Raw genomic sequence first — 27,371 nt, 5'->3', positions numbered from 1 at the left:
GGGTTTTCATACGGGAAAATATGTGGTGTGATGAATATGAAATTGATAATCATGTATGCTCCAGAGGCCCCCCGTAGAAATGCTAACGCTCTTATCAGAGAAAAAAACAGAAATAAAACCTTTTGCCATGGTGCAAGGAAATCCAGGATACCCCATGGGATGATGACCAAAGGAAAGAAGAAATGAGACTCATCTCTACGGCATCAAGGAATAAGGAAAGAAAGAAATTAGAGTAAAGTGTATAGAGAAAGCAAATGAAGAAAAGAAACAACAGACAAACCCAGGAAACCCAGAGTACAGACAAAAATTCCGAAAAAAAAAAACCCTCGGTCCAGCACGGAACCCCACACACATCGATGAGTCTTTCTCAACCGCCACATTAGAAGCTCTCCCACTCGGCGAATACGCACCACCTCGCAGATCTATCCGCCAACACGAGACCTCTCCAGGTACCTCTCTCCCCAATCTTGATGATCGTCTCCCACACGCTCCCATCACCACCTTCCCTCTCTCCATCACTCGCGCCTCCCACACCTGCTCCATGACTGTTGGCAATCATGTGCTCGCTCTTCCGCATCAGCCTGATGATCTTGCCTGACGGGCTCTGGATCGCCAACTTGGCTGGTTTCTGGCTTGCGCCGGGAGCTGTCTTGGAGGCCATGAGAGGGTCCGAGCCGGAGGATGAGGCGCTGAAGACGGACCCAGCGTTAGATGCGGATGCGGACACCATACTGAGCGCTGAGTTCGGACGGGCGAAGGGGTTAGGCGAAATGCGTCCAGAGAGCATGGCGGAGCTGGTGGACTGGGAATGCATGTGGTTCGGTCCTGACGGCGTATTGGTCCAGGTAAGGGACGATGGGTGCTGGCGGACAGCAAACACGAAGGTGTTGTTGACAGCAAGGCGGGCGCACTGCGGCTGTGCGACGTAGAGATCGTGGCGTTGAGCGTGTGGAGTAGGGTGAAGCGTGACGAACTCGTACGGCGGGTTCTGGCCAACATGGGTGAGCGGCAATGCGAAGACGAGAGGATGAGGGTTTGATTTGATTGAGTGCTGGAAACAAGGTTAGCATCGTCTTCGAGAAGTTCAGGTACGATAGTGAGACATACCATCAACCCCTTCTTCCCCGCGTACACCTTCAGAGTGGCATGCCCTTCATCGCCTGGCAGCAGCGCCTTCACGGTGTACCTCTTGCGACCACCAATCCACTCGGGCTGGCATAAGGCCCTCTTCCGACATGTTTCACCGCTCTCGAAGAAGTCTCCATCGCCATCCCGTGCGAAAATCCTTGCCTCAACTTCAGCCACCGCTTCTACGTCCTCCGGCACGAAGAAATGAATGTGCGCCATTTCCAAGTTCTCCAGGTTTAGGAGACTCGTGTCGAAGTCCGCAATCTCTATGTCATTCATGAAGTAGGGCGGGCAAGCGCAAGGCAGCGCCATAAGGACCTCGTGAGAAAGTGGCGGAATGATATGCTGTGCTTCCGGAAGAAGTGGAACGTGGGTGTAGCATATCTCTGACGGACGTGCGAGGAAGAAGCCACTCTCTGCAACTTGACTTCCAGCGCTGGAGTACGACGAGCGCCTGGGGTTAGTGGGGTTCGCGAGCGAGCAGTCCATGATGCGCCATTCGCCGTCAACGATGACGGCGTTCCACCAATGATTTGGATGCGCGATCATTTCGAAGTCTAGCTCCTCACCCGGTGCCTTGAGATATCCACGGATCACCTCAGAGTGCAATCCGACTGCTGCGCACATGTCCATAACCAAGACGGCGATCTCTTCGCTGCAGCCGCGTTTCGATTGGATGACTCGCCTGGTGTCGACGTCGCCTTCGAAATCTTCTTCCCAAGCAATGCGTTCAGAGACCCACGTGAAGATGGCTCGCAGTCTTTGGACGTCGCTGCGGTAAGGTCTACACACATAACCTTGGGCAAGGCTCGCCGGAGTCGTCATTGGAGGTAGGCCCTGGATGAAACGAGTGTTCTTGTCAACGAGACCAAGATTGCACTGACTGAAGTCGAGCGGTTCAGGGACTGGCAGCCCGTCAAGGCCTTCATCACCCTCGATGGATTCTAGAAGGACCTCTATGGGGTTGATGACTATGATGTCGTTCATCTGGCAGCGTTCGGCACGCTCGATGCGCTCATTCTTGCTGAGAGAATTAGAGCGATTGACGTCTCGCCGGACCTGCACCCAGTCCACAGAACCGCCCATACCCATTTCCTTCGCCACAGTGCTGCTAGGACGGAAAGTAGCTGATCCTCCGGCGATGGAAGTAACACCGGCCGGTAGTATGCCTGCTCCTCGCGAAGCAGGCCTACTAGGACTTGAAGAAATAGTGTTTCTCGCGTTCGCAGCATTGGCCTTTGCTGACGAGATCATCTTCTTGAAGAAGCCAGTCCTCTTCGGCTTGGGTGATGTCAGGCCGCCCAGCGGGCCACCGCCCTCTACAATATTGCCGGTCCATTCAGTACTCGACGAGTTCTGTTGCTGACTGGTTGCGTGGCTTGAATGATACGAGATACCTCCGCTGAAGGGGCTATCTGGCCTGCCGTCCAGTGATCCCACAATACTGCCAGCACGTGGACGAGAGACCTCCACCACACTCTTGGACCGTTCGCGATGTTCTCTGATGGTGCCGCCGATGCCCCATTTTCTCCTTGCGAAACTTCCAGAGCTGGTTGCAGAGTTGGCGCCGGCAGATGTACCACTCCACAGCGTATGTCCCGTACTGTTAGTTGCCTCGGTGGAATTCGTGGCATTGGTTTTGGTCGTGAATGTGCGTCCTAGGCCTTGTTTTGCGACTTCGTATGCAGATTTGCGATGCTTCAGCGTTGGCTTTCGGAATACGCCATCCTGCGAATTCCCCCCTACGGAGCTCTGAGATCTACTCTCATACATCGAATCTTGTCTAGAATCGGCATATACAGTTAGGGGCCTCGGGTTTCTGGAAGTTTTTGGCGGCGGTGCTGGCGGCGGGCCTTCTTGATCGGTTGGAATAAACAGCTCATCCTGTGGTGCTGGGCTGCGACTGCTCAGCATACGCAATCGTTCCTCCATTCGCTGGACGTAATTGCCCACTTGAGGCGGTCCATCTGGCTGAGGACCAACCGTATTAGATCGACCTTGGGTATCCATCCTTGCAGGAGGCATGTCATTTTCCAGGGCACCCAGGCCAAGGGAAGTATTTGGCCGGAGCCTCCTTGGATTAGCAAAGGCCTCACCGAACGCCTCCGGTGCCCAAGGGTCGGCCGGTGTGCGTGCTCTGGCAGGCGACGGACTCCGTTTGGCAACCGTCATATCCTCAAGGGAAGTCATAACATCGTTCATAGCATTCGTCACAGGAGATGGCGTCAAATTAGTGCTTTGCCGGGGCACAGGCGAGTGCGAGGTAGGGGTGTGGTAACCGCTCCTGTACCCATTCTCATTATATGGAGCCGGCGAGGGACTTCTGCTCATCTGGTAGGGAGACGGCGAAGGAGCCCTGTTCGCCTGAGAGTGTAACACGCGGTGTGGAGGAGGCGGAGGTGGGGGTGGAGACGCTTCGCCAATTTCGTCCTCGAAGGGAGCCGGGGAAGGTCCGCGAGACGGTGATCGATAGTAGTATTGCTGCGAGTCCGGTCCAGGGGAGGCCGAAGGCGAATAGGCCTGATACTGCTGCCGTGGCGTAGTCGGATGCATCCCAGGTGAAGGGGGGTAGTATTGTTGCTGATACGGCGAAGGAGAAGGTCCTCGAGAATACGCCTGGTACTGCTGAGGAGCGGGGGAGGTAGCTCGATACTGTTGTGGAGGAGCAGGTGAAGCAGCTCGGTATTGCTGCGGAGGAGCAGGCGAAGCAGCACGATACTGCTGTGGCGGTGCGGGAGACGGGGCGCGATAGTGCTGGGGTGGTCCTGGAGAAACCGCGCGCGGACTTGCCCGATAATCGGCAGGCTGTGGAGGAGCGGGTGACACTGCACGATAGTGGGCATGTTCCTGTCTTGGAGGCAACGGCGAGGGCGCACGATTTCTCAAGTTGGACGCGTTACGCTCTGGCAGAGGCGGGATTCGAGCAACGCTCTCGATTGAATTCCTGGGTGACGGGTTCGGGCTCGGTCCCGGCGGTTTGGCGTGCTTCATGGATGAATAGGGCTTGTGTCTCCGCTGGCTATCGGCATGGCCGGACGTCCCTGACTTCTCCTGCCGCTCGCGGGCATGGGCAACAGGATTCGGCTGGCCAGCGTTGTAGTAGGCCTGAAAGGGCTTCCTAAACGTGCTCTTCTGCTTCTGTGGAACCGGCTTCTGCGCGGCAGCATTTGTTCCCGACCGCGACATGCCTCCTGCATTTGCCGTGCTGCTACGTGGGGCCCCCGGCCATTGGCTCTCATCCAGCAGTTCGACAAAGTTGGATGGAAAGAGTCCAACCGCGCGCCTATCGCGCTTCAAGCGCCCCATCCACCACTGGCCATCACCGGCATTCAGGCACTCGATCAGATCGCCTTCTATGAAACCGAGGTCGCGTTTGGTCTGTTGGGAGGCAAACGGAAGCGTCAGCGAGGGCCGCGCTTTCCAAGGGGCGTGAGTCAGTTGCTCCGGGCAAGTGCAGCTTTACCTCTCCTCCCCACGAGTATATGGCCTTGCACCAGCACGGAAACTTGGTGGGCAGCGGGGGCGCGGCCGGCGGCATGGTGGTGGGCGTCAAACAGAGCGGCGGACGGGCGGCGGTGCAACTGGGCGAATCGCGAAGCTATACCGCCAGGAACACTCTCCAAGCAGCAGCTGACCTCGCCATGCGGCAGCGGGGTTTCGGGAGCGGTCGAGCGGTTGGGACGGCTGCAGAAAGAGCGACGGCGGCGGACAGCGAATGGAAGCCCCCAGGATGCAGGCGGCGGCGGTGCTGAGTGGGTGCTGGCGGTGGACGGACGTGGCCCTGCGATGCAGCAGGACGAAGTTCCGGGCGGTGTTTACCTACTTCCTGACTGGGTGACAACGAATTTAGCGCGCAAGGCGGCTCACCGCCCGCCCATGCCTGCGCATCCGGGGTCTCGCTGCAGGCCAAGCCGCCAGAACTCCTCCCGTCAGCTGCAAACACATCAACTCCCGCGTGGTAGCCGCCACGGTTGCTCCGGCTGCCGCTGCCGTCGCACTGCGCCGCGAATCACGAAACCGTCTGCCCGTTGCTCTGGTCCCCGGCCGCCTTTGCTGCGCAGCCCAACCGCGCAGCCCTGCGAGCCTGCTTCAAAATACCTAATCGTTGCAACAATCAGAGTTGTACGGGCGTAAGATCCCACGGCCGTGCTGTGTCAACAAAGTTTGCGGACAGCATCTTCGAGAGTATAACTTTAGGCGAACCAGCCCTGCACCTACCGAGATCTATCTTGCGCGGAGTTATCTCCCCTTGCAGCCGAGGTGGATCGTAGCCCAAAGTTCAGATCCCCTTACGTCACCCGCCTCTCCAGCACCACACACAGACCCTGTTCAAAATAGCAACACGGACCAAGTGCTAGCAAGCCTCAGAAAACGGCGATGGGCGCGGTCAAATTTCATGTGCCATGACCGACTCTTGGTTTGTTGCGGTATTATCGTCTTTACTTCTGCACCAGAGCCACGCAAGCCAGTTTCTACGCATGTCGACAATATCTTCTTCCTGAGAGACTAGATAGCAGCACTACTCGTTTCTACATTAGTCTTTTGCAGTAAACTCGGCGCTAAGCTATCAAGGACTTTGCATAACAAAAACCTGGGTATCTGTCGTAAATCAAAAGCTGATCCTCCGCAAACCCCTTGTCTACTCTATCATGCATATCCCGTCTCTCGTGCACTTGCCGACGCCCCCTTGCCGCTCTTCCGCACTACTGAGCCTGGGCAGCCGCACCACCACGACCACCCCTACCGGCACCACGGTTGCCACGGAATCCACGACCCCTACCTCGTCCGCCACGGAACGCGTTCGCGTCCAGCGTTGCCGGCGGAGGCACGCTCGCGTAGCTCTGAGGTCGGAAGTTGGGGTTGTTCCTGACGACACCCTCCGTTGGATCGCTGTTGTCGATGACAGTGAATCCTTGTTGATTGCCGCCTCCGCGGCCACGGCCGCCGCGACCTCCGAAGTTGTTGTTCCCGCGGCCACGAGGTGTGAAGCCGTTGGCGCCGCCCCGACCACGCTGCGCGCCGTTGGCAGGCCCGTTGGGTGGCCCGTTACGGATCGGTAGCTCATATTGCTGTCCGTTCTGCTCAATAGCGCTTCCGTTCTGCTGCGCTTGTGGCGTGATTCCGCCGCGTCCACGACCGCGGAAGTTGCCACGGTTCTGGCCAGCTACGGCACCTCGGAATGAGCCAGTCAGTGGCGCTGGCGCATCGGCAGGAACTAGCTGGGTCTGACCAGCAATACCGTAGGCAGAGTTCTGGACAGTCAGGGGCTGGAAAGTAGATTGTGGCCGTTTCGCGTTACCAGCCAACGACATGGCAATGCATTGCTTGTCTGTAAGGTTAAGCACAGACGTAGCCGGAACAGTAGATCCGCGGAAGGGCGAGCAACGTTCGCCGAGAGAAGTCCCACTCATGAACGATGTGTCGAAAACAACATCCAGAAGGGTCGTCCTTGGAGTCCGTGTCATGCCAACAATGGTACCGCGCTGCCCGATGGGAACCCTGCCAGAATCTTGGACGTAGACGATCCGATCGCCAAGAGAGAACCTCTGCCCACCAATCTGCTGCTCAGCATCCGAAGGCTTGAGAAGCGCCTGGCGAGGAACTCCCTTGATCTTCTTGCCCTCGGTTTGAGGCCCGTTATCGCGGCTATGGTCTGCCGCCTTCTCGATCTCCTTGACAACATCCGAGTCGAGCTGTTCGGCCTCAAGGGGCACCTTCTCAAATTTCTTCGACTCAATCGACTTCAGCCATGAGCCGATCTCTTTCATCTTTTGCTTGGCAATTTCCGGAGGATAGAAATCCGTATCCTCGTAGATGTCTCCCTTCGGGTTGGCCTGGAGAACAGCAAAGAACTCTGGGAACTGGATCATGTACTGCGTGATTAGGTCAATGGCCTTCGGGCTGTACTCCCATCCGGTTTCACCCTTGCGAGAGTACCCAAGGACCTTGAGCTTCTTCGCCTCGAACTTTAGGTTCAAGCCCAAATTGAGACGAAGTCCACTCGAATTGACCGAGAGCGACGATGTGACCCTGCTCAGAGCGAGCGGGTTCATCTGCAGCTGCCGAGCGACGGCGTAGGACGGGCGATAGTTCGCCTGAGATTCCGCCTTCTTGACAATCTGCTTTCCAAAGTCTTGCTCCTTTCCTTTCGCGACAAGAACCCAAGCCTCTGCCTTTCCACCGGCGTGTCCTAGGACCTCGAGCGGACGGCCGTAGGCGAATTCACCAAGGAAAAACGCTCTGGACCCGACCGGGAACTCTTCTTCAATGGGGACAGCAGCCTTCTCCAAGAAACGCTGGTCCTCACTCACGACTTCATCCACGATCGTCTGAGTCGCGAAGTCCGTCTCCTGGCCAGGGATAATGCCGTACTCCTTGACGGTAGCTCCCTCATCGGTCTTCCTCAATCCCTTCAGCATCTCGACGTGCACCAGTGATTCAACGTCACCAATGTCCGTGGCAAGACGCTTGCTGTAGAAGGACTCGATGCGGTTGGCCTTCTTCTTCCAGTCCGAGATCTCCCTGGGGCCATGAGGGATCGAGATCACCTGCCCGTTCTCCTCCACATAGTCGAACAATTCGTCTGACACCTTGACAACCTTGGCTTCCTGAAGGAAGGGGTAGCCAACATGAACGGCTTTGCCAAGCTTCCTCTGCGCGCTCGAAGCTTTGTTGCGCTCCTCAGTCTCCAGAAGACTGACGACCATACTTTCGTTTCTGCTCTCCTGTTGGAACACGCTAACGCCATGGAAGGCTAGCGCTCCATGGAAAGGCAGAACCTTCAAGCTTGGGAAACCGGCAAGGGCATCAATGCCCATTTTGACTCCGTCGACGAGTCCAATGTAGACCTCGAGACCGTCCATTGTGGGCAGTTCAAAGATGTTCTCGACACACCGACAATGTGCAAGATCCGGGAAGACTCCAGCTAATGAGGACGGGTAAACATAATCAAGATCAGGCTGATAAGTGAACTTGAGCGTGACTCCGAATTCGTTCCGGTTCTTCTCGTCAGGTGAGAGCAGATGGTCCTTGGTGGCCATTGCAGGAAGCAATCTCTTCTCATCAATGAACGGAATCTTCACGACAGCCTCCCAGTCTTGCTTCTTGCCGTTCATATCCAATTCAAAATCTCTAGGATAGAAATCGATGATAGGAGAATCCTTGTTAGTCATCAAGTCGTGATACGCGGTTGGGACAATGGATTTGCTTCGATCCGGAAGCACACCCATCAACTGCTGGTAAGGGCGGAAAGGTTGGCCAAGCTTAAAGTTGAGGTCGGCCTTCAAGCCCTCCTTCACATCTGCTACCTGTCAGCACTGAAGGGCCATGCAAAAAGGCGCGGTCAGCAAGTCTTACCTGAAATCATGGGCGCATAGTGGTAGCCATAGTACCATGGCCAAGAGGCCACGCCACGGTAGTAGTAGAAGAGAACCCATTGCAGACCTTGCACATAGTTCTCCGTCAGCTTCCGCAGTTCTTCTTTGTCGTCCAAGCCCCAGTGTAGCTTCGACTTGTAGTAGTTGTCCTTCCAGGCATGGAACTTCTCGTCATATTTCTTCTTCATCTCTGCCTGAGCTTCGTCCGGCGAAACGTCCTCGATCTGAGCGTTGTCGTAACGCTTGAGCACGCGGAGGATGGCGTTCTGTGCCTCCTCGTCTTCCTCCTCCTCATCGTCATCGTCATCCATGAGGCTTGGCGGAAACGCCACCTGAAGATGGCGCTCGCCCTGGTCGTCTTCCAGAGTCTTCCATTGCAAATGGAGACTATCTGCCAGCTCTTCCACGAACTTTCGATCGCTGGCTGGCAGATCGGAAGGGAGGTCCAAAGGCTCGGCTGCGCCGTTGGGAGAACGACTGTTGACATACTGACGTATGGTCTTGTAGACCTCTTTCTGACGCGTAGTCATGATAATCTTTCCGCGCTTCTTCGTGCGCTCCATGACGTCCTCGCGACCCATCTGCTTGCCCTTGAACCAAGCGGCATCGGCATTCTCTGCCTCGAAGAAACGGTATTCCACATGAGAAAGTTCATCCAAAAGTATCGCCAACCGCTCCAGATTGATGACACCACCCTCGTTGATGTAACCCTTAGCTTTTGGCAAGACCTTCTTGTAAACGTTGAACATGAGCGCCAAAGCGCCCTCGTTGATATGCAAATGCGGTAGATTGGGAAGGAAATCGTTTCCAACAAAGAAAGCCATGAGGATGAAGTCGTCAATAACGCGTTCCATGTCGAATGGGAAATCCAAAGCGCCAGGCTCTTCCAGCTCCTGAAACTCGAGCTCCAAGTACTCGCGAACAATGCAAAGATGCATAAGATAGAAATTTTGGTGCTCCAGCTCCTTGGACTTCTTCTGGTTCTGCCGACCGAATGTGACTTCCTCTCTGAGCAAGCAGAAGTGCGGGTCGTGGCTGAGAAGGCCAAGCATAATGAGATCGGCGTCCAGGCCGTACAGACAGTGGCGGACATTAGGGTCGTAGCCAGGCTGTGATTTCGCCTGGCGAATGTACTCCATGATCTTGTGCTCGCCCTCGCCGGGAACTTCGTGGCCGGAGAGAACGACTTCGACGCCCTGCCAGTCGACGTCCTCCGAAACCTTCTTGTTGATAAAATATTTCAGGTGCTGAGTTAACCTGGCCATGAACTCGGTACCAGGCGTGATGCAGTTGCTGTCAAAGGCAGGCTCCTTCGGCATTTCCACACCCTCCCTGATCGCCTTTTCCCTGGCAGTCTCGGCATCCAGGGCGGTCCTGAAACGACGGGCACGTTGCTGGTTCATCTTGGCGCGAGGGGCGACACCGTCGATGGCCATGAAGAAAAGCTTCTGGGGCTTGATCTTGCCGAAAAGATGCTCGATGTAGTTGAAGATGGCGATGAACATCTTGTCTTCGGACATGCGATGCGTCGGCGAGTCGGAGTCATTGTGCGTGCAGTTGTGGATGATGCCGTTCATGTCAAGCTAGAGATCACCGTCAGCGCATTGGACAGAAGTGAGGACGTGGCGGGGGGCGTACATAGAGGCAGTCGAACTCCGGTATCCGGTTTTCGGCAATGAGCTGCGAAATGGCCGGATAACGTTCGGACATCCATCTGAAGAACTTGGGGACACCCATGATGCCGGTGAAAGGTAGGTGAGGTCAAGAATGTATCCAGCGAATGCCGGCGGAGCTGTAAGGCTGATTGACGACAGCTAGCAGTGACAGGAGGACTGCGGGCGGAACTCGAAAGAAAGGCCCAGCCTTTGCGGGGCTACAGCCACGGAGGGGGAGGTGTGAGAGAAAACGGGGGTATCGAGAGTCGCGACACGGAGTCTTCGAAGAGAGGAAGGGAAGCGATGCGGCGGCGGCGACTCTTAAGGTAACATCATCAACCGGGCAGAAGTGCAACCGGCGCGCGCAGATCGCCGCGGATTTGCCGGCCCCAGCGTCGAGTCCGTGCTCCCGCGAGCCAGCTTAACGCGACCCAGCGCGTCACGCTCTTCAAAGCTGCCCGCCGCTGCACCCATAGCTTCCGTCTTACCCAACCCACTCTCTACCAACCCCCAATTGCGACCCGCAGCCATGGACGAGCACATGAGCGGTAAGTGCGCCGCCTAAGCACCTCTTTCCACCGCGCTCCGCTCTGCTAGCCCTGTTCGCACATTTGCGCGCGGCTTTGGCGGCCATGGTCAGCTTTACTGACACCTCGGATGACCGCAGACGTCGATCAGCAACGCGAGGAGGAGCAGCTGGAGGCCAAGATTGCGAACGAGGAATACAAGATCTGGAAGAAGAACTCAGTATGGCTCTACGACATGCTCTATGCGTAAGTTTTGCGCCTTCTTTTCTTCTGCGCGCTCCGCTCACATCTCGTAGTCGCGCCCTGGAGTGGCCTACTCTCACCGCGCAATGGCTTCCGGACAAGAGAGAGATTCCAGGCTCGAACCTCGCCCAGCATCGCATTCTCTTTGGCACGAACACTTCGGACCAGGCGCTGAACTATCTCCAAATCGCGACCATTGAAATCCCTACCATGCAGACCCCGGAGCCTGCGGAATATGACGAGCAGAAGGGCGAGATTGGCGGCCACGGTGCTGGGAAGAAGGGATCCTTCGGTTTCAACGTTATCCAGCGCATCAACCACCCCGGCGAGATCAACAAGGCCCGCTACCAGCCCCAGAACCCGAACATCATTGCGACCATGTGCACAGACGGCCGAGTTCTGGTGTTCGACCGGACCAAGCACAGCATCAACCCCGATGCAAATGGCACTGTGAAACCTGACATGGAATTGAAGGGTCACTCCGAGGAGGGTTTCGGTCTGAGTTGGAGTCCGCACGTTGAAGGCCAAGTGGTTACTGGCTCTCAAGACGCTACTGTCCGTCTATGGGACACCAAGGCCGGATTCAGCAAGAGCAGCCCCGTAATCTCGCCGTCGCGTACCTTTACTCACCATGCTGCCTGCGTCAACGATGTTCAGCACCACCCGCTACACAAGGACTGGATTGCCACCGTTTCGGACGACTTGACGCTTCAGATTCTAGACCTTCGCCAGGAGACTAACAAGAGAGGTCTCTACAGGAAGGAGACTCACACCGACGCCGTCAACTGTGTTGCCTTCCACCCCGCATGGGAATCTATTGTCGTGACTGGTTCTGCGGATAAGACGGTTGCCATGTGGGACCTGCGTTGCTTGGATAAGAAGATTCACAGTTTTGAGGGACACACGCAAGCCGTCATGAACCTCGAGTGGCATCCCACCGACCACTCCATTCTGGCCAGCTCCAGTTACGATAAGCGCATTCTCATGTGGGATGCGAGCAAGATTGGCGAAGAACAGACGGAGGAAGAGGCTGAAGATGGTCCGCCCGAACTGTAAGTCCCATTCCCGATCAAATGCTTTTTGAAAATTGTTAACGGTGTATTCCTACAGCCTGTTCATGCACGGTGGCTTCACCAACTCCGTCTGTGACTTTAGCTGGAACAAGAACGACCCCTGGGTTATGGTTGCCGCTGCCGAAGACAACCAGTTGCAGGTATTTAGGCCCGCAAGGACCATCGTGGAGGTACCGAAGAAGAAGGTTTCCAACCGCGATATCTCGGAGTAAGAGTGAAAAGATCACAACTGCAACTGGCTGGTGCGAGCATGGCGTTCGGGAATGGGCTTGAATATTGCAGAGCTACTTTGCTCACGGCCGGAGAGGCGGGGTATAGTTATGTTCTGCAGACATCATGGGGCAGCGTTTGTGAAAACAATAGGCAGATATCCCTGGAAACTTCAAAATAGGGTCCCAATTATTGCATAATTCTCCAGTATCCACATTCCCTACAGTAGAGGTATTGCCATATTTGGGAAGCATGCGCTGTGCAAGCAGATGAGCTTTTCAGCACAGATAGAAGGGGTCAATGACAGCGCATCAGCATTCTAGCGCGTACTAGGACCTGCACATTCACCTATATTTACACTTTTAACCATATGAATTTGTCCCGTTTGTCTACCACTTCACTGATTCGCCACTACATATTGGCTCACGCTCACCGCTGCTCCAGAGGCTTGTCAGTAACCTTCTGACTGAACTCAACCTCTCCGGGCTGACCGGTCGGGTCCAGCGGGTAAGAAATGGAATCCGAGGCCTCAATGGCCTTCCTGTGATGCTCATGCGCCTACAAACAAATCACGTTAGCCAAAAACCTTGACGCACCGAGACCATTGAAGATAGGCACAGATTTCGCGCAGCATCAATGTGCTCGACGCTTTGATGCTCGATGCGTCTTCAGCACCGAGTGGGAGTCTTACAAAAGGAACACCGCAGTACGTGCACCAGCAAATCTTGGGCTTATCGACGTTGATGAAGATCCTGGGGTGGCCGAGCGGGCCACCGCCGCCGTCGCACGAAACGGAGCGCTCTTTGGTCCAGCGGACGGGCTGCTTGTGGATGAGGTCGATAGCGGCGTAGGGGCGCGGCTACATGAATTCAACAAAAGTCAGCGACTGAGTCCTTTCACACAGCCCTCCAGTAGAGAATCTCCGAGTCGCCTCTTCATATAGCATTCCAATGCCCTTCCGATCCCACTCTTCCCTGTCTCGTCCATGACCTCCATTCCCGCTGCCCACCTCCTTCCCTTTCCTCCCAACGCAAATAGGCAATGAAACGTACCTGGTCCGCCATGATCGTCTGCTCGAAGCGCGGGCCAACCATGGCGCGCTCGCGCGGGTTCTGGCTGCGACTCCACGTCACCTGGCGGTTGGGCGCCTGCTGGGTGCGGAGGGCCTCGGCCTGCTCGACGCTCTCCTGGAGCACCTGGTCGAAAGAGCCCTCGGACGACGTGGGCACGGCGTTCGTGGCCGAGACATTGGGCGCCGGGGCCTTGGGGTTGGGGTCGTTGGCGGGCACGTTGTCGACCGAGGGCGTCGGCTGCTTGCTGGCGTAGGCGCGGACGGCGGCGACGCGGGGAGCGTTGGTGGCGGCGCGCAGCAGCGGCCGGAAGGTCGTAGGCCGGAGCATTGCGGGTTATGTTGGCCGGGGGTGGTGGTTGTGGAGAGGAGTGGAGAGGGGGAGGGAGATGGTGACGTCCGAAGGGTTGAACGTGAAGCTGCGGCGTGCGTGATGGACTTCCCCGGCGTTGCGGTTGGCTGGAGTTTGCGGTGGTCTGTGCGCGAGCAATGCATGTAAAATGCTCTGGCAACAACAGCAAGTCTTAACTATTAAAGAGACCAAGTCTGTTACTCTGTGTTAATACCCTACGCCCGATCAATTGATTAGTCTGGAGCATTTGGTCACTCGAATAAGGCGTCGATGGCTCGCGCTTCTGTCGGCTTCGAACATGACAGTCCTGACGCAATATTCCAATTTGCAGCCAGAATATCTAGCAGTTAAAACCGGCATTTTTGTGCAATGTCTATAATCCATAGTCACTTTTCTACACATGGGTGCATGATACGCAGCCCCAAATCTGTTTAGGTGTGTGACTAAGCAGCTTGTGTTCCGGGTCTTATCGATAACGCGACATTTGTTACGAAACCATCATTTTGCGGCAGCCACCCTCTCCTCCGCAACTCACTCCGAGCTCACTTTCAAGTACTTCTGCAGCTCCCAAGACAACGCAGAAGACTTCGACTGTTAAGCGATCGTCAAGCTTGACTTTATTCAAAGCTAGCTTACATTACACCATCGCAGCCATGGCGCCGCCCAACACCACCCCGAAGCAAGCGTCTTCGCGGCTTCTGACCATGAAGGCATGAATCCTCTGTTCGCTAGACATCGTCCTCCACTTAAAACACTAACTACGCATAGTTCATGCAACGCGCTGCCGCTTCGCACTCATCTCCCAAAGACTCTCCCTCCACTCCTAACGGTCCACCCGCCAAGCGCCAGCGCACATCCGCAGCCTCGTCGCCCGCAACACCCTCCGACCTTGAAGCCGTCAACGCCGCAATTGCTGCTGAAGAGCTCAAGCGCAGTCAGGCCATCGAGAAAGCTGCCGCCGAGGCTGGCGAAACCCGCTGGGTACTGTCGTTTCGCGAGCCCGAGAAGGAGGCGCGCCAGCGGAGCGCATTGCGCGTTGTGAGCGCAGGCTACGCAGCCCTGGACAACGATGATGACAGTGACGAAGAAGATGACGCGCCGCAAGTGGGTCGCATGTCATTCGGCAAGAAGCCGGAGGCACCGAAGAAGAACGAAGACAGCGAGAGTGACGAGGGAAGCAGTAGCGAGAGCGATCAGGACGAAGATCCCGCCGCGAAGATGATTCGCGAGGCGCGCAAGGAGGCGGCGAGGGAAAAGAGGAAGGAGAAGAAGAAGGCCAAGACGGAGAAGGCCGCTCAGCTGGCACAAGAGCGGAGAAACCGCAGTCCTCACGTCAAACTGAATGCGTTGACCAGCATCTCGAATGCTGGCAGTGGAGCTTCATCAAACTCTAACATGGAATGCTTTGGCTGCGGCAAGAAGGGCCATGCGAAGAAGGACTGCCCGAACCGAAAGAAAAGAAGGAACTGAGTACATCAGCCTGCGATTCCATGCTAAGTCCCCTTCTCTACATTAATAGCGTTTGTAGAGACATCCGAGGTCTGCGCTTGCTGGATTGCTCCAGCACCGGGTCTTACAAAAGTTGAAAAATCTTCAGTGGCGTCACCTGGTCAGCAGGCAGATTATGCAAAGCGCAGGGAACCCCTTGCCTGATAAGGAGTCGAGTGCTTGGGGAACGGTGACCTTAGGAAGACTTAGAAACGGCGGGTAGCCTTTGAAATGGGCTGATGGTCACTGTGAAGCATTGAAAGTCTAGCCTGCTCACTTTCTCATGCACCATCAGTCATAAAGGCTCGCTGCGAAGCGGGGAAAATCTTCTAATATCTGCAGCCTCCCGATTTTTGGGGCAGTAGGATTTTCGGCAACAGTATTACGGCACCGCTGCAACCTCAAGGAGCGGTGTTACCTTATCACCCTCAGGATTATTATAGTTCATATCTTATTCTTCTGGTTTTGTAAAAATTGACTGCTCACCAGCGATTCAATGCTTTACCAGGTGTGACACAGCTGCTCTCAGGTGCAGCAAGCATTCTCAGCTGGTGGATTATCGTTTTACTGTATCTTGCAAGTCTACTTTTTATCCAAAAACAAAGTGGGTTACTGCGGCTCTAATTCTGATCCTAACAGCGCTGCTCGCCTACAAATACCTTACCAATATTGGCTGTTTGAGGCGATGCCACGCCCATACTTAGTAGAAACTTAATGTCATTTGTTATCAGCAACCAGCATCAAAATGTTGGAATTCCAAGAGCCTGGCAGTGTGGGCGATTGCATATCGTATAAAGGACTTAGCCACTGCCATTAAGTAGTTACACCCAAATGAATATTATGGATTTCCGGTCCAAAATGTCGAATCAGGATACATAAAGAACCGGAAAGCAGCTGTTAAAGATTGTTCTAAACTTTGGGTATTCATGGTAGACTTCAGAATCCAGTCCATGGCGAAACCATGGCTTGGCACTAAGCGACCATTTCCTAAAGCAGTTCAATTCAGACCTTTCCGGTTGCAGACGAGCCCTCTTAAGTCTCATCCATTAAGTAATCGCTCAAGAGAATCCTTCCACTAAAGTCTGGCATGAGGCGTTTCCAAAAAGTCCGCCTTCAGCATCGTCCCATTTTGCGACCAGCTCCTTGAGTCAGCGAGCTCATAGCAATAGTTCAAATTTTCAAATCAGACCGTGTGCACTGTGGCTTGAGATTTCTAAAGTAGGGGTGATGTGCTTAGTAGACGTCTACAGGGAGCGTCGGTGCAGTGGTTCATCTAGTATGCCGATCCTCCAGGTCACTCATTACAGTTCCTCAGCCCTACTATCCCTTTTTTTTTTTCCTCCATGTCACCGATAGCAGCTCCTTTATGACCCCGCGACGCTAACGTTAGTGTCAGGGTTTAGGAGGGAGAGAATGTCGTCATTTTCGCCTGCCACGAGGGGGAAATTCCGATCAGCACACGATGACGATGAGGGGACAGACAGGGTCCATGAATTTTTATTTTGCGTTTTTATTGAGATACGCGCAGAGGAGAAGAAGATGATCACGAATGATTGGCATAGCTGAAACAGCGAACTTTGGTGCATCAAATTCGTGACGTGGTCCCAGATTTCCTGGCAGGGGTCTTAGCTCGTGCAGTCAAAGACAAAAAAAAAACACTGCCCAAGGGAGCTTGGTCCATTGCACCCGATTTAGTGCACTGGGCGCAGCAGCTGTCGAGCTCAGCCTCCTCTCTTCCATGGCTGAGGCTATTGAATTCGACAAGTATGGAATGATGTCGGAAGGAAGAGCAAACCAAGGTAAGATCGAAAAGCTTCTGAGTCAGCATCATAGCCAGGAACAGTTGAAAATAGCAATTCCCGAAAGTCTACGGCGTTAAGGTTGCAAAGTAACCACGTGCAGACGCTCCTCCCACGCGAGGATGGTCATGACTATCAAACACACGCTAAGGCGCGTGCTTCATGCATCTGATAGGACATCCAACTCGAGACACCAGCTCGCCATAGCCACTTCTGCCCTGACCAATTACTGAACCCCTCACTGGTATTTCAGCCCAGGCGAAAAGAGACAAGGCTCCCCAGTAATCATGAGTACCGAAGAGCCCCACAAACCTTAGATGGATAGGTGGAGCCACTAGATACGAACGACCGTGTAACTTTTTGTAACCCACACTTGCAAGCCGCCTCGCATTTACATGGTCATGCTCTCCGGGTCCAGACGCTTCGAGGAGCCTTTTTCACGAGGAGCCTTTTTCACGAGAATCCTACCGGCGCGTCCACGTCCGCATCGGTGGGTGGAACGCGAGGAAGTAGTTGCAGCGGGATCCGCACCGTCCCGGAGCCGATGCTACCTGGATTGGTGGGGGTTCTAGTCATGCGCGCTATGCTTTACATGTGATCTACATGTGTAGGTTCAGGCAGCGAAAGACGGCTACTGACAGGGGTTGTGTGTCCTGTCGTCGCGGGTAGATGCTTTGACCGGTTGCCTGTCGAGGTTAAGCTTGACTCCGGGATGCGGGGGGGCAAATGACGATGATACAGCTGGCTCGTCTCATTCGCTCGTATTTGCTTGTCACTCACCGGTGATCATTTGTGCAACCGTACGTTTCATGCGCGCATGACTGGCAGCTGCGGAGCGGCAGTCAGGCAGTCAGACAGACAGGCAGACAGCGGGTGTCAGCTCTGCTTTGCCACGCGTCGGAGAATAAGGTAAGGTGGAAAGAGATGTGTCGCATCGCCGCCTGCGCTACTTCAGCTCGCAACAAGCCTTCGGCATCCACGTCCGATTCGAAGGCCGCATTCTGATGCGAAACGTGAGCGGCTGGCGTCGGATTCGGCGGAGAGAGCCGACCCAGGCGACGAAAACAAGGTTCTCGGGTGTACCTCCCTACCCATGGATTCACGCTGACGGCTGAAAGGGTTGGGGAAGGTACGTATCGGCCTTCAGCTAGAAACGACGAGAACAGCGTGCTATGAGCCATGGATCCCTAGTTTGAACGCCAGCTGACAGACGAATATAGCAGCAGTAGCGCTTATCGGAGTGACTTGCATCTCAACCGCGCACGTTAGCAGATTCGGGTTCGGCTGAGAGTGGGGAGATTGTGGGGAAGGTGTGGTGATAGCAGTGATAATGATGACGATGATGACACTACCTATAGGCTGTGGTTGGTGGTGGCAGCAGCTGGTGGTGGTGGAAGGCGTGGCCTAGGTGGCCTGTCTGTGGGACCGAAGACCAGGGCGCCGGAATGCGGAGTCGGACCATGACAGCCCCGTTGACTGTGGAACGTGGAGGGCTAGACCGATGACGTGAAAATGATCGGATCGTAGCGCCAGGCACACCGGATGCACGAGCAGATGGATGCTTAACCGAGCGACGGGAAAGGAAATGCTACAAAGCAGGAACGAAAAAGGCAGATAATAGACTGGCCAAAAGGGGAAGAAAGCTATACAGAGGCGCTCGGAGAGAAAAAAGCAACCAAGAAACGGGGATCCGAGCTGCCTGTTCGATGTCTCGGGAAATATGGGCCGTGGTGCAGCATGAAAAGCAGCTGACTCTAGCCGCTCCCGGAGAAAAGCGACAGAGCCGTGGTTGCACAGCGGAGGCTAGCACTTCTGCAGCTCGTCGAGGCACACGAGCTTCTTCGGCCGAAGCCGTTGATAGGGTCGTCGTCGTACAGTCTTTTAGGCCCCATGCGGGGAGCACCGTCGAGCATGTTGAGACGCGCCACTGTCGCGGATCCGTGCCGCCCGTTGGATTCGCCTCTGCCGCGCGTGCACCGTTGGAACGAGATCTAGGCTGCCGTCAGCCGGCTGCGATAAGCGTACCGCTGAGGGACGTCACCTGCGAACGACTCAGATGTCAAGTCGAATCCGAATCCATGTTCGGCTATCCAATTGGATGCGAGTAGACAAAAGAAAAAAGAACTAACCAAGACTATGTACCCCGTTGCACGAGCATCCGTCTGCCGGCGCCAGCCCATTGGTTCTCAGCCGGCCATCTGCGACATGCAGTGCTAGCCAATCCTGTGTTCCCACGACCGAACTTCGCCCCTTCACTTTTTTTTTTTTTCAACGGGTACTCAGGGTAGAATTGATATAGACAATAGACAATAGAGAAATTTTTGATATTCAAGTGACAGAGCCAGCTTGATAAACAGGCTCTCGGATATAGTAGCCATAGCACAATCATCACACGACCCGCACTGGGTTCAAAATATGTTGCCGCCAAAAGTCAAAAACGCCGTATGCTCCGGATGTGTCCTGGAGACGAGAATCCAATCAAACGCCGTGGGCTCGGGCCAAAATAGAAAAGAGCCGCCCAAAGCTCTAGCGGTCGCACCGAAAGAATAATGGAAATCGCAAGAGAAGAATAAAACAAATGGAGAAGAAAACGGTGGTCTCGCTGATAGAACAGAAGGCCGAGAATGGGAAAAAACGAAAACGACGGTGGTATCGTGGTATCTCTATGCAAATTGGAGCGAGATGGAGGCGCAGAGGAGAAAAAAGCAGCAATTGTCAGAGTGCGCGCTAAAATGGCTTTCACCATGCAAAAGGGTTGAGGAGACGAAATTGGGCCAATGCCGCAAGAAGCTGACTGCTGGGGAGGAGAGTCGTCATCATAGGTTTTGAGGTTTGTCGTTGGCTGCGCTTGGCGGCGGAAGGTGTAGGAGAGCCATTGAAGTCTCGCTTCGGGAGGGGGTAGAAAGCTTGTCGCTGTAGTGTACAAGAATTGAAGTGGCGAGGAGAGAGACAGAGAGAGTGTGGTAAGGATCGTGGTAGTCGGCTACCGGGCAGACTTGTCTGGGTACGGTCATGAAATTCATGGTCGGCCAGCAACAGTGGCACCAGGTTTATGCGAGGCCGAGCATGCTCTTCCTCTTGGTCAGCCTCCTGCGACCCGGGATACGCATTTCATCGTCCGCGTCGGGGAAGGGCGGGAGCCTGACGGCAGGTTCCCTCTCGTCCGCGGGACGGGGAACGAGCCGAGGGCGCTGGGTGCCCAGGCTGGATGTCCTCGGCGGACGCTCGAACTCGTCGTCCATGGTGTTGTTGCTCATGCGAGACGAGGTCCGTGGGCTGAACACAGCCGTGTTCGGCGTCGGTGGGATTTGCGTACTGGGGGTCACAGGGGTGGGCGGCATGTTCGGTGCAAGCGGCGAAGATACGGCAAGGAAGCTATCCTTTGGCTGTGACAAGGGGGAGATGGGCGACACGAGGTCCATCGAGTCACGGTGAACCTTATCAGTCTTGGCCTTGCTCTTGCCCCACGTCGACCCGCGCTTGCCTTGCGGGTTCAACGCAATCTTGGCCAGGCTGAGGGTGCGGCTAATGCTACGCAGACGCCTGTGCGCCGGCTTGCTCGTTTCCTCAGCCTTGTCCTCTTCCTTCTTCGCAAAGGGATCGGTATTGAGGAAGTCGGGAGTCTGGGGTGTGAGAGGAGTGAGAGGCGAAGCACTGGGAGCGAAGGGAGGAAGCTGGACTGAGCCGGATCGCTGGCGGATGTGAATTGCGGAGGCGCGCTTGGAATGCGGCGACTGTGAGTAAGATGAGCGAGCCGACGACGGGCGACGCAGATCCGGGTCGATGGAGAGCGTCGGCTTTTGAAGCATGGGTGAAATAGGTTCAGGCTCAGTCGACTGAGACCTGATCGGAAGCGGAGGGCTGGGAGAGAGCGTGGCTCTCAGATCAGTCGTCGATCTCAAGAGCTTCAGGCGATCGGCATCATAAAGGCTGCTCGAGGGCGCCGCTGCCATGCTGTAATGCCTGGCGACCTTGGCGCATGAGCGGAGCGATCCAGAGTCCGGCACCGGTGGCGCTGAGGCAGGATCGAAGGAAAGCGGCGACCTGGATATTCTTGCAGGCATCGAGGACTTGCGCCTCTCTGACCTGGCCGGAATGGCAGGCGAGCTGCACTCAGACGGAATGGAAGGCGAGCGTTTGGGGAGGGCGGGCTGGGCTTCGGTGGCTGGGGCCTTGTAGTTTGCAAAAGACATCCTGGACATCCGGGGCATCGGGGACTTGAGAATGGGAACTGCGTTTGCGACGGCGGGCACGCTGAAGGTGCGTTCCCGGGCAGGCTGGGCATCGTTCATGTCGACGACTTTGGCACGGCCGGCGGAGACGTAGGAAACGGCTTTGGCAACCTTTTGGGGAACAATTGCGGCGGCCTCGATGATGGCAACCTCCTCGTCGTCATCCTCGTCATCCTCGTCGGACTGGTCTGCCGAGTCGGAAGCATTCGGTGAGAGATCCTCCTCGGACGAGAGGTAGCGGTCCTGGAGCATGGATGACGGCGGCTCGAGGGCTGGCAGCGGCATTGTGGCAGAGCGAGCCAGGCGGATCCTGTGGTCGTCGAGCTCGGGAGTGGTGGCGGGGCTGTTGTTCTGGCTACGGTTGTAGGACTTCTCGACAGTCCATTGCGGGATGCGTACGTCCACCATGGTCGCGATTCAGATGAGCTCTGCTGCGTCTGAGGCGGGACACGATGGGTTAAGAAGGCGGGGTGTGCGTGCCCTCGCAGAAGGCGGGTGGGGAGGAACTCGGGCGGTAAGTACGTGGACAAGCCAGCTTGGAGGTCGCGCGGCTGGCCTGACTACTATAAGGAAGATGGCGGGCGAGGGATCCTGGACGAGGGTGAAGAAGGGAGCCGGGGGCCGTGGTGGTGTGGGTGGCAGGGATGTCTTGATGGCGAGACCCTTTATCGGTTATATTGGGATGAACTGACGGCTGCCCGTGCGCCCATGGAGGGTTTCAAGTACACTGGGTGCGCGGAAGAATTACGACTTCGCTGGCGGCTAGGTCAGATCCGGGGCGCTGAGGGTGCCAAGGCAATCAATCTGATGGCGGGCGGGCGTTCGGCGCGCGACAGAGGAGGCGTCAAGAAAGCGTCTAGTGTGGCGGGCAGGCTAGCGGGCGGATAGGCAGGCAGGCTCGTGGAGGCCCTGCAAATGATGCAGCGCATGCGAGCTGCAGGGCCGGCGGGCTCTTTTCACTCGGCGGCCCATGCCTGCAGCGCTGCAACACTTGCCGTCATGGTCTGTGATACGCCGTGAGCGGTGAGGCAGCGCGTGCGCTAGAGGCCACAGGGGTCCGCGCGTAGGCAGGGGGAGGCCCAATTCTGCTCTCCCGTTGCTGCGGGGCCGTGTGGTCGTCCTGCTGCGGCCGCCACGACTGGCAGTCCGCCCGCCGCCTGCCGCTCCGTGCGCCGTCTGATCGCCATCTCCAAGACGAGATTGTCGCTGGTCCAGGAACAGCGCCGCGACTCGTTCCCCATGCGTCCCATGCGTCCCAACTCGGCCACCCCATCCATCGCGCGTGGCGGGCGCAACAACGGCCAGCGCCTTCCGCCCGCTCACCAGCCGCTGCGCGGGTGCGTCAGCCTGTGCAACACGCCCAGCATCACACACGTCGCAAACTCGGCACGTTGGAGGCGTCGCCTGCTCGAGCTCACCTCCCGACCACTGGCCCGCAGGGTCTATTCTGAGACACAATGACGAACTTCGGCTGTGGCTTGGGCGCAGAGCGCAGGGGTGAGCCGTGTTTCGAGAGAGCTCGGCGCACCCTCCGTGATCGCGCAAACGAGGCTCACCAAGCGAGCACAGATGGGAGGGGCATCGCCAGCTGGAGATCAGTCGCTGCAGGTGACAGGCAGCCGGCCACCAGCAGCGCAGCAACCGCCCACGCAGCAGCGTCGTCGCGACGTCGCCGTCATCGGGCCAATGATCAGCGCGGGCTGGGGAAGGCGGGCAGCAGCCGCGCGAGAGAGCCGCCGAACGCGCCATTGGCAGACTCATAGGTGCCCTTTTTGGATGGTGCCATGCGACTTTTGCACGAGCACCTGATCCATCGACAAGCTTTGCCTCCGCTGATCCATCGCGCGACGCTTTTGCTACACCAACGCTCGCGTAGACTCGGTGGCGCGCAGGGTCGCAGCTGTGCTCCACGATGTTGGTCTCAGGGTTCCTCAGGCCGAAAAGGACCCTAGGGCTTAGCCAAGCTCGTGTCTTCGCAGCCGCAGCGGTTGCACAGCGCCGACGTCGCGTTCGCTCTCAGTTCTCGGCCGGGGCGATGCAGTTGCTCTGGCAGCAACGCGAGGCTGGCGGAGTGGACGAGCTCCGCGCCTTGCCCGAAGCGGCCAAGGGCGGACAGGGCCTAGTCTGCCAGGGGCCAGCAGTTCTGGAGATAAGGACTCAGCTTCCCGATCTCCACCTGCAGGGCACGCGCACTCGCTGGGAAATTAACCTTCCCCAAATACAATCTCTTTAGCTTCAGCCTCATCTCCATCCCACCGTTCGCGCAAGACATGTTCGTCAAGCTGTATAATACGCTTCGCCGGGCGGGCGGCGACGGGGACGATCGCTCAAGTCGCACCGTGGGGTCGCGCAGCCTTGTGTGTCGTCCGAGATACGCGCGCCGAACAGAGATTGCTGCGAACTGTGCGAGATCCCGCAGCTTGTCTCTGGACCCTCTCGCCTCAGCGAGCTCCGCCCGATGATGCCGTCAGCGCTCGCTCGCTTCGTGGCCCGCGGTGGGGTGGAGAGATGCACAGAGCATCTCCCCAGCCCATGCCATCCTCAACACACTGTCCCTCACACCACCGCGCTCGCGCACGCCCACGGCTGTGCACCACCGTCGGAGCGACCCGGAAAGCGCGGCCCGCAGCGGGCACCTCGTCCAGCGGCCGCATTCGCCGGGCGGCTGGCGGCAGCGCCAGAAGCTGTGTTGTGTCGCACAGCGCTGCAGACTCGCCTAGCACGCCTGACGCCACAGATCTCTGGATAGCGCTTTCAGCTCGCGCATGGGGGAAGATATCAAATCGCAGGCGTCAGGGGCAGCAGTCGGCCCGCCCCCCTCCAACACGACGACGACGAGAGAAACAGTGTGCACGGGGCAAGCGAAACATTTCGATTTCTCGCATCGTGAGCCCGTGCCAGCTGACCCATTTCCTGCACCTCGGAGTCCGGGACAGACGTTGGCCGTGCGCCTCAGCCAGCTCTCGCTCCGCGTTGCAGCATCTGGCGGGCGTGGGGCCAGTGAGAAGGCGGAGCCGGACGGGTACCTGGCAGGGACGGCGCATAAGCTGCATAAACGAGAGCTCATTTGGCGATCAAACGGGCATTGCATGCCCTATAGGGCAATCTTGCGTACACGGTCTGCGCGAACCGCTCAATACGGCATGGCTGCAAAGAGTCCGCAAGAGGACGGTGCGCGCCTAATACACGACCGGCCTGAAGATCATTGGCAAAGGCCCCCCACGGCATTTTCCTCTGCTCCAATTGCTTTGCCACCCCATCCCCCTATATGCATTCTTCCCGTATAGCTCCGGCCTCGCATTATTACCGCTGCTATTACCGCCGTGCGCATGACGACAAAGGTGGCTTCAGGGTGGGAAGATCGCGGATCTGAGTCCGTCTCCTCATGATGCCCCCTCTGCCGTCATCAATCACCCTTCCAGCGGCTGATTTGCACGCCTCATCCACCCTCATTTGCCCAGCATGCTGCCTTATCAAGATCTGCCTCTCGTTCATGCCTCAGACTCCCTCAATGCGTGTTTGACCGTCATTGCGCCTCGCCGTCCTTTTTCTCTGACAATTCTTCGTCTACGAAAGGTCCGGCGGTGAGACTTCACCCCCCACAGCAATATCGACACCACTCGAGAATCTCGATCCAGGGCCGGCGCTTGCGACCACGATGGGATAGCCGTTAGATCAGGCCATCCTACTGGAGCTGCACGGAGAACGGGCCTTTCCGGTCCCCATATCTCCACCTTTGTCCCCATCTCAAACTCTTAAGCGAACGGAGATCAACCACGTTCTGAGACAGCTTTTGTGGACGACATGAAGAAGAGAGGGTGCATGAAACCGGAGGTCAGCAGCGAAGCAAGCCAGCGGAACACTTGGGTTTCGAGATGCGCCTCGTCCACCGCAGTATTTGCCAGATTTCATATCCCTATTTTCCCTAATTGCGAAGCATTTGTTATAGATTGGGCATGGACGCGCAATCAATCACGCAAATACATCCGCGCGGCCTTTCGCTTTTCGATCCTTTTCCAATCCGTCCTAGCTTCTTTTTTTTTACATTGCGGAGAACCCTGCGCCAATTTTTCCGTCTTGAATTTCTATTCCGTCCTACAATATCTCCCAATCTTCAGGAGATACTAAGTTTGATGCTGACGCTTATCTTCAGACAGTCAATCATCACTGAAGGACAGCAAGGCTGCTGGCGCCAATGGCGAAAACATGATACAGCAGGGCTTTATGCCTGATTGAAGACGGCTGCATCCATTGGTTTCCTCCAAGCGCCCCGACACACAAGCGAGACGCCCGATTCTGCCGTCTTCGCCCAGCCGAGTTCTGATAACAGAATCAAGACGCCACGTCTCCAGGGGTGGTTGACAGCTCACATTCACTTTCAAGTCCCGTCTCCTTCATCGTGCAGCACGAATTCCCGCATGTCGTTGCGCCTTCGCTAAGAAGATGACTAACCTCGTCAGCTCCGTCACGCCGTCACGCCGTCATGCACTGGTCCTTCCGATCCTTCCGCACGCAGCCAGTACCCACTGCTCCGAGGTCGGTTCGCTCGTTGTTGGAGCAGAGTCCGGATGGTTGAAGCTGCTGTTTCGATGCCCTTGCTCACAAATTCATTGTGCATTCACATTCAGACGGACGCTTCAACTGCCCGTCCTCCGCTGCGTACTAAGCGAACCGGCCTCGTATCAATCGCTGAAACCACCAACAAGCGCAAGAGCCGACAAATCGCGTCATCTGCCGAAAGGAGTAGCACACCCTGGTCACAGTCTCCGCCTGCTCCTAAAAACAGCAACAAAGGACCTGAGACGGGAGCGCGCGTTCAAGGAACTCACAGGCCTCTGACATCTTGTTTCTTAGGCAACAAGAAACAACGGTGGCGTTGTTTCCAGAAGCCTACCCGTTTCGAATCCCTCGTATATGGTGGAGTGGAGCAGCCATGGAAACGCTAGAACCGCGCTACTTAGTGGTAGCAAAAACACCGCGGTCGCGCACATGACACTTTCTGGCCCCGTCCTAGCACTACTGCTCTGCCATCTATGCCACAATGGCTCTGGCAAAGGAACTACTCTAGCTCCTCTCTCCAAAACCTTCCACCCGGAGGGGGGAAAAGCCTCAAGCCTCGGTTACTTCGGCAAGCAGCCATCACTCAGCATTCGAACAGCCAAACAGTTAACAGTAAGTGGCGCGGCGACAACACCAAACGCACGGCTGTCTGACCGCAACTCATTTCCTCCGTTGTTTCATGATCAACACTGCCAACTCATCCAGGGATGCCCCCCCCACACCGCATGCAGGGTCAGATGGCAATTGCTGAAATGGCACCACAATGGTGGGGAATTGGTGTGTAAGAAGAAAACTTTGACCATCGCGATCGCCGATGATCGTGGAGAGGGGACAGCTAAGGGAAAGCCAAGGGGCCAGCGCTCTGACTCCCGCCGTCGTTATCACGAGCGCTACGAACCGTATTGACCGGCAAGGGTCCCACCTTGGGCTACGTGTTTGTCCCTGTAGGCCGTGCGCAGAGGTGCTACTAGTAGGGCGCCCCTTCGGCGCCGAGGGGATGGATACAGAGGTGGGTAGGCGGCGCACGTGCTGTTGCCATTGCTGCGGGAGAGCCGCATCTCGCTTTCGGTAAATGGTTGTAGGTGTGGATATGAATATAAGCGAGGAGGCTGTGAGCTCGGAATAGCCGATTGCTTATCCATCTACTAGGCCTTATTCCGTTAATGTTGAGAAAGAATTTGAGTTACCGCTGGCTCTTGACTCTCTTCCTCGGTTGATTCTTATTTTTACCGTCTCTCATTTCCTACATATCAAATTCTGCGCCAAGGCTTTGATTTGACAAGATTTATTCTCCAATGTTGACCAGTATGAAACCAGTGAGTGCCCCGAGATCATCCTTGCACCGGCATCCAGCAAATGAAAAAGTTTCGAGTATCGACTCTGCCTCTGATTCAACGTTGTGCCATGTTGAACATTGAACACCCTTGCATTACGCAGGCTCATGCGCACCTGATCACCTCTTCTTTGTGCCTTGCATTGGAAGCTGGTGTGTCTCACCACAATTTGGTTCTGCGGTCACATCGTCGTAGTGGCTTGTAGCTGGTGAAATGACTACCACTTATCCTCTAGAGCCAAAAGTAGCAAAGTGCATCAAATCACAAACCAACATCATAAACTACCATCAAATACCCTATATTTTAGATACTTCTAAGACTACTA

General features: G+C 56.1%; 6 protein-coding genes across 6 annotated transcripts; 2 read left to right on the top strand and 4 right to left on the bottom strand.

Annotated features, from left to right (window-relative positions):
• Positions 1 to 379: 379 nt before the first annotated feature.
• LTHEOB_6223 (Cytokinesis protein cyk3) lies at positions 380 to 4,666 on the bottom strand (the record flags this gene model as incomplete). The annotated part of the gene is made up of 7 exons (XM_035515456.1): positions 380 to 1,051; positions 1,108 to 1,478; positions 1,524 to 2,447; positions 2,526 to 2,786; positions 3,225 to 3,953; positions 4,005 to 4,506; positions 4,592 to 4,666. The coding sequence occupies 7 exons, from the start codon at positions 4,664 to 4,666 to the stop codon at positions 380 to 382; spliced, it is 3,534 nt and encodes a 1,177-aa protein (XP_035372806.1).
• Positions 4,667 to 5,831: 1,165 nt separating this feature from the next.
• LTHEOB_6222 (5'-3' exoribonuclease 1) lies at positions 5,832 to 10,241 on the bottom strand (the record flags this gene model as incomplete). The annotated part of the gene is made up of 7 exons (XM_035515455.1): positions 5,832 to 6,292; positions 6,359 to 6,457; positions 6,608 to 7,158; positions 7,210 to 8,428; positions 8,485 to 8,928; positions 8,998 to 10,087; positions 10,143 to 10,241. The coding sequence occupies 7 exons, from the start codon at positions 10,239 to 10,241 to the stop codon at positions 5,832 to 5,834; spliced, it is 3,963 nt and encodes a 1,320-aa protein (XP_035372805.1).
• A 447-nt stretch (positions 10,242 to 10,688) lies between these two features.
• LTHEOB_6221 (Histone acetyltransferase type b subunit 2) lies at positions 10,689 to 12,214 on the top strand (the record flags this gene model as incomplete). Its single annotated transcript, XM_035515454.1, has 4 exons — positions 10,689 to 10,707; positions 10,827 to 10,932; positions 10,983 to 11,981; positions 12,040 to 12,214. 4 exons carry the CDS (start codon positions 10,689 to 10,691, stop codon positions 12,212 to 12,214), a joined length of 1,299 nt encoding a protein of 432 aa, XP_035372804.1.
• A 427-nt stretch (positions 12,215 to 12,641) lies between these two features.
• LTHEOB_6220 (NADH-ubiquinone oxidoreductase) lies at positions 12,642 to 13,612 on the bottom strand (the record flags this gene model as incomplete). Its single annotated transcript, XM_035515453.1, has 3 exons — positions 12,642 to 12,770; positions 12,904 to 13,071; positions 13,265 to 13,612. The coding sequence occupies 3 exons, from the start codon at positions 13,610 to 13,612 to the stop codon at positions 12,642 to 12,644; spliced, it is 645 nt and encodes a 214-aa protein (XP_035372803.1).
• Positions 13,613 to 14,404: 792 nt separating this feature from the next.
• On the top strand, positions 14,405 to 15,103 carry LTHEOB_6219 (Zinc knuckle protein; the record flags this gene model as incomplete). The annotated part of the gene is made up of 1 exon (XM_035515451.1): positions 14,405 to 15,103. One exon carries the CDS (start codon positions 14,405 to 14,407, stop codon positions 15,101 to 15,103), a length of 699 nt encoding a protein of 232 aa, XP_035372802.1.
• Positions 15,104 to 19,970: 4,867 nt separating this feature from the next.
• On the bottom strand, positions 19,971 to 21,560 carry LTHEOB_6218 (Transmembrane protease serine 9; the record flags this gene model as incomplete). The annotated part of the gene is made up of 1 exon (XM_035515450.1): positions 19,971 to 21,560. The coding sequence occupies one exon, from the start codon at positions 21,558 to 21,560 to the stop codon at positions 19,971 to 19,973; it is 1,590 nt and encodes a 529-aa protein (XP_035372801.1).
• Between the last annotated feature and the right edge of the window lie 5,811 nt (positions 21,561 to 27,371).

This window comes from Lasiodiplodia theobromae, assembly GCF_012971845.1.
Source record: "Lasiodiplodia theobromae strain AM2As chromosome Unknown scaffold_18, whole genome shotgun sequence".
NCBI classification, from domain to species: Eukaryota; Fungi; Ascomycota; class Dothideomycetes; order Botryosphaeriales; family Botryosphaeriaceae; genus Lasiodiplodia; species Lasiodiplodia theobromae.
The sequence above is the reverse complement of the archived record's forward strand: the minus strand, read 5'-3'. Positions and strand labels throughout refer to the sequence as shown.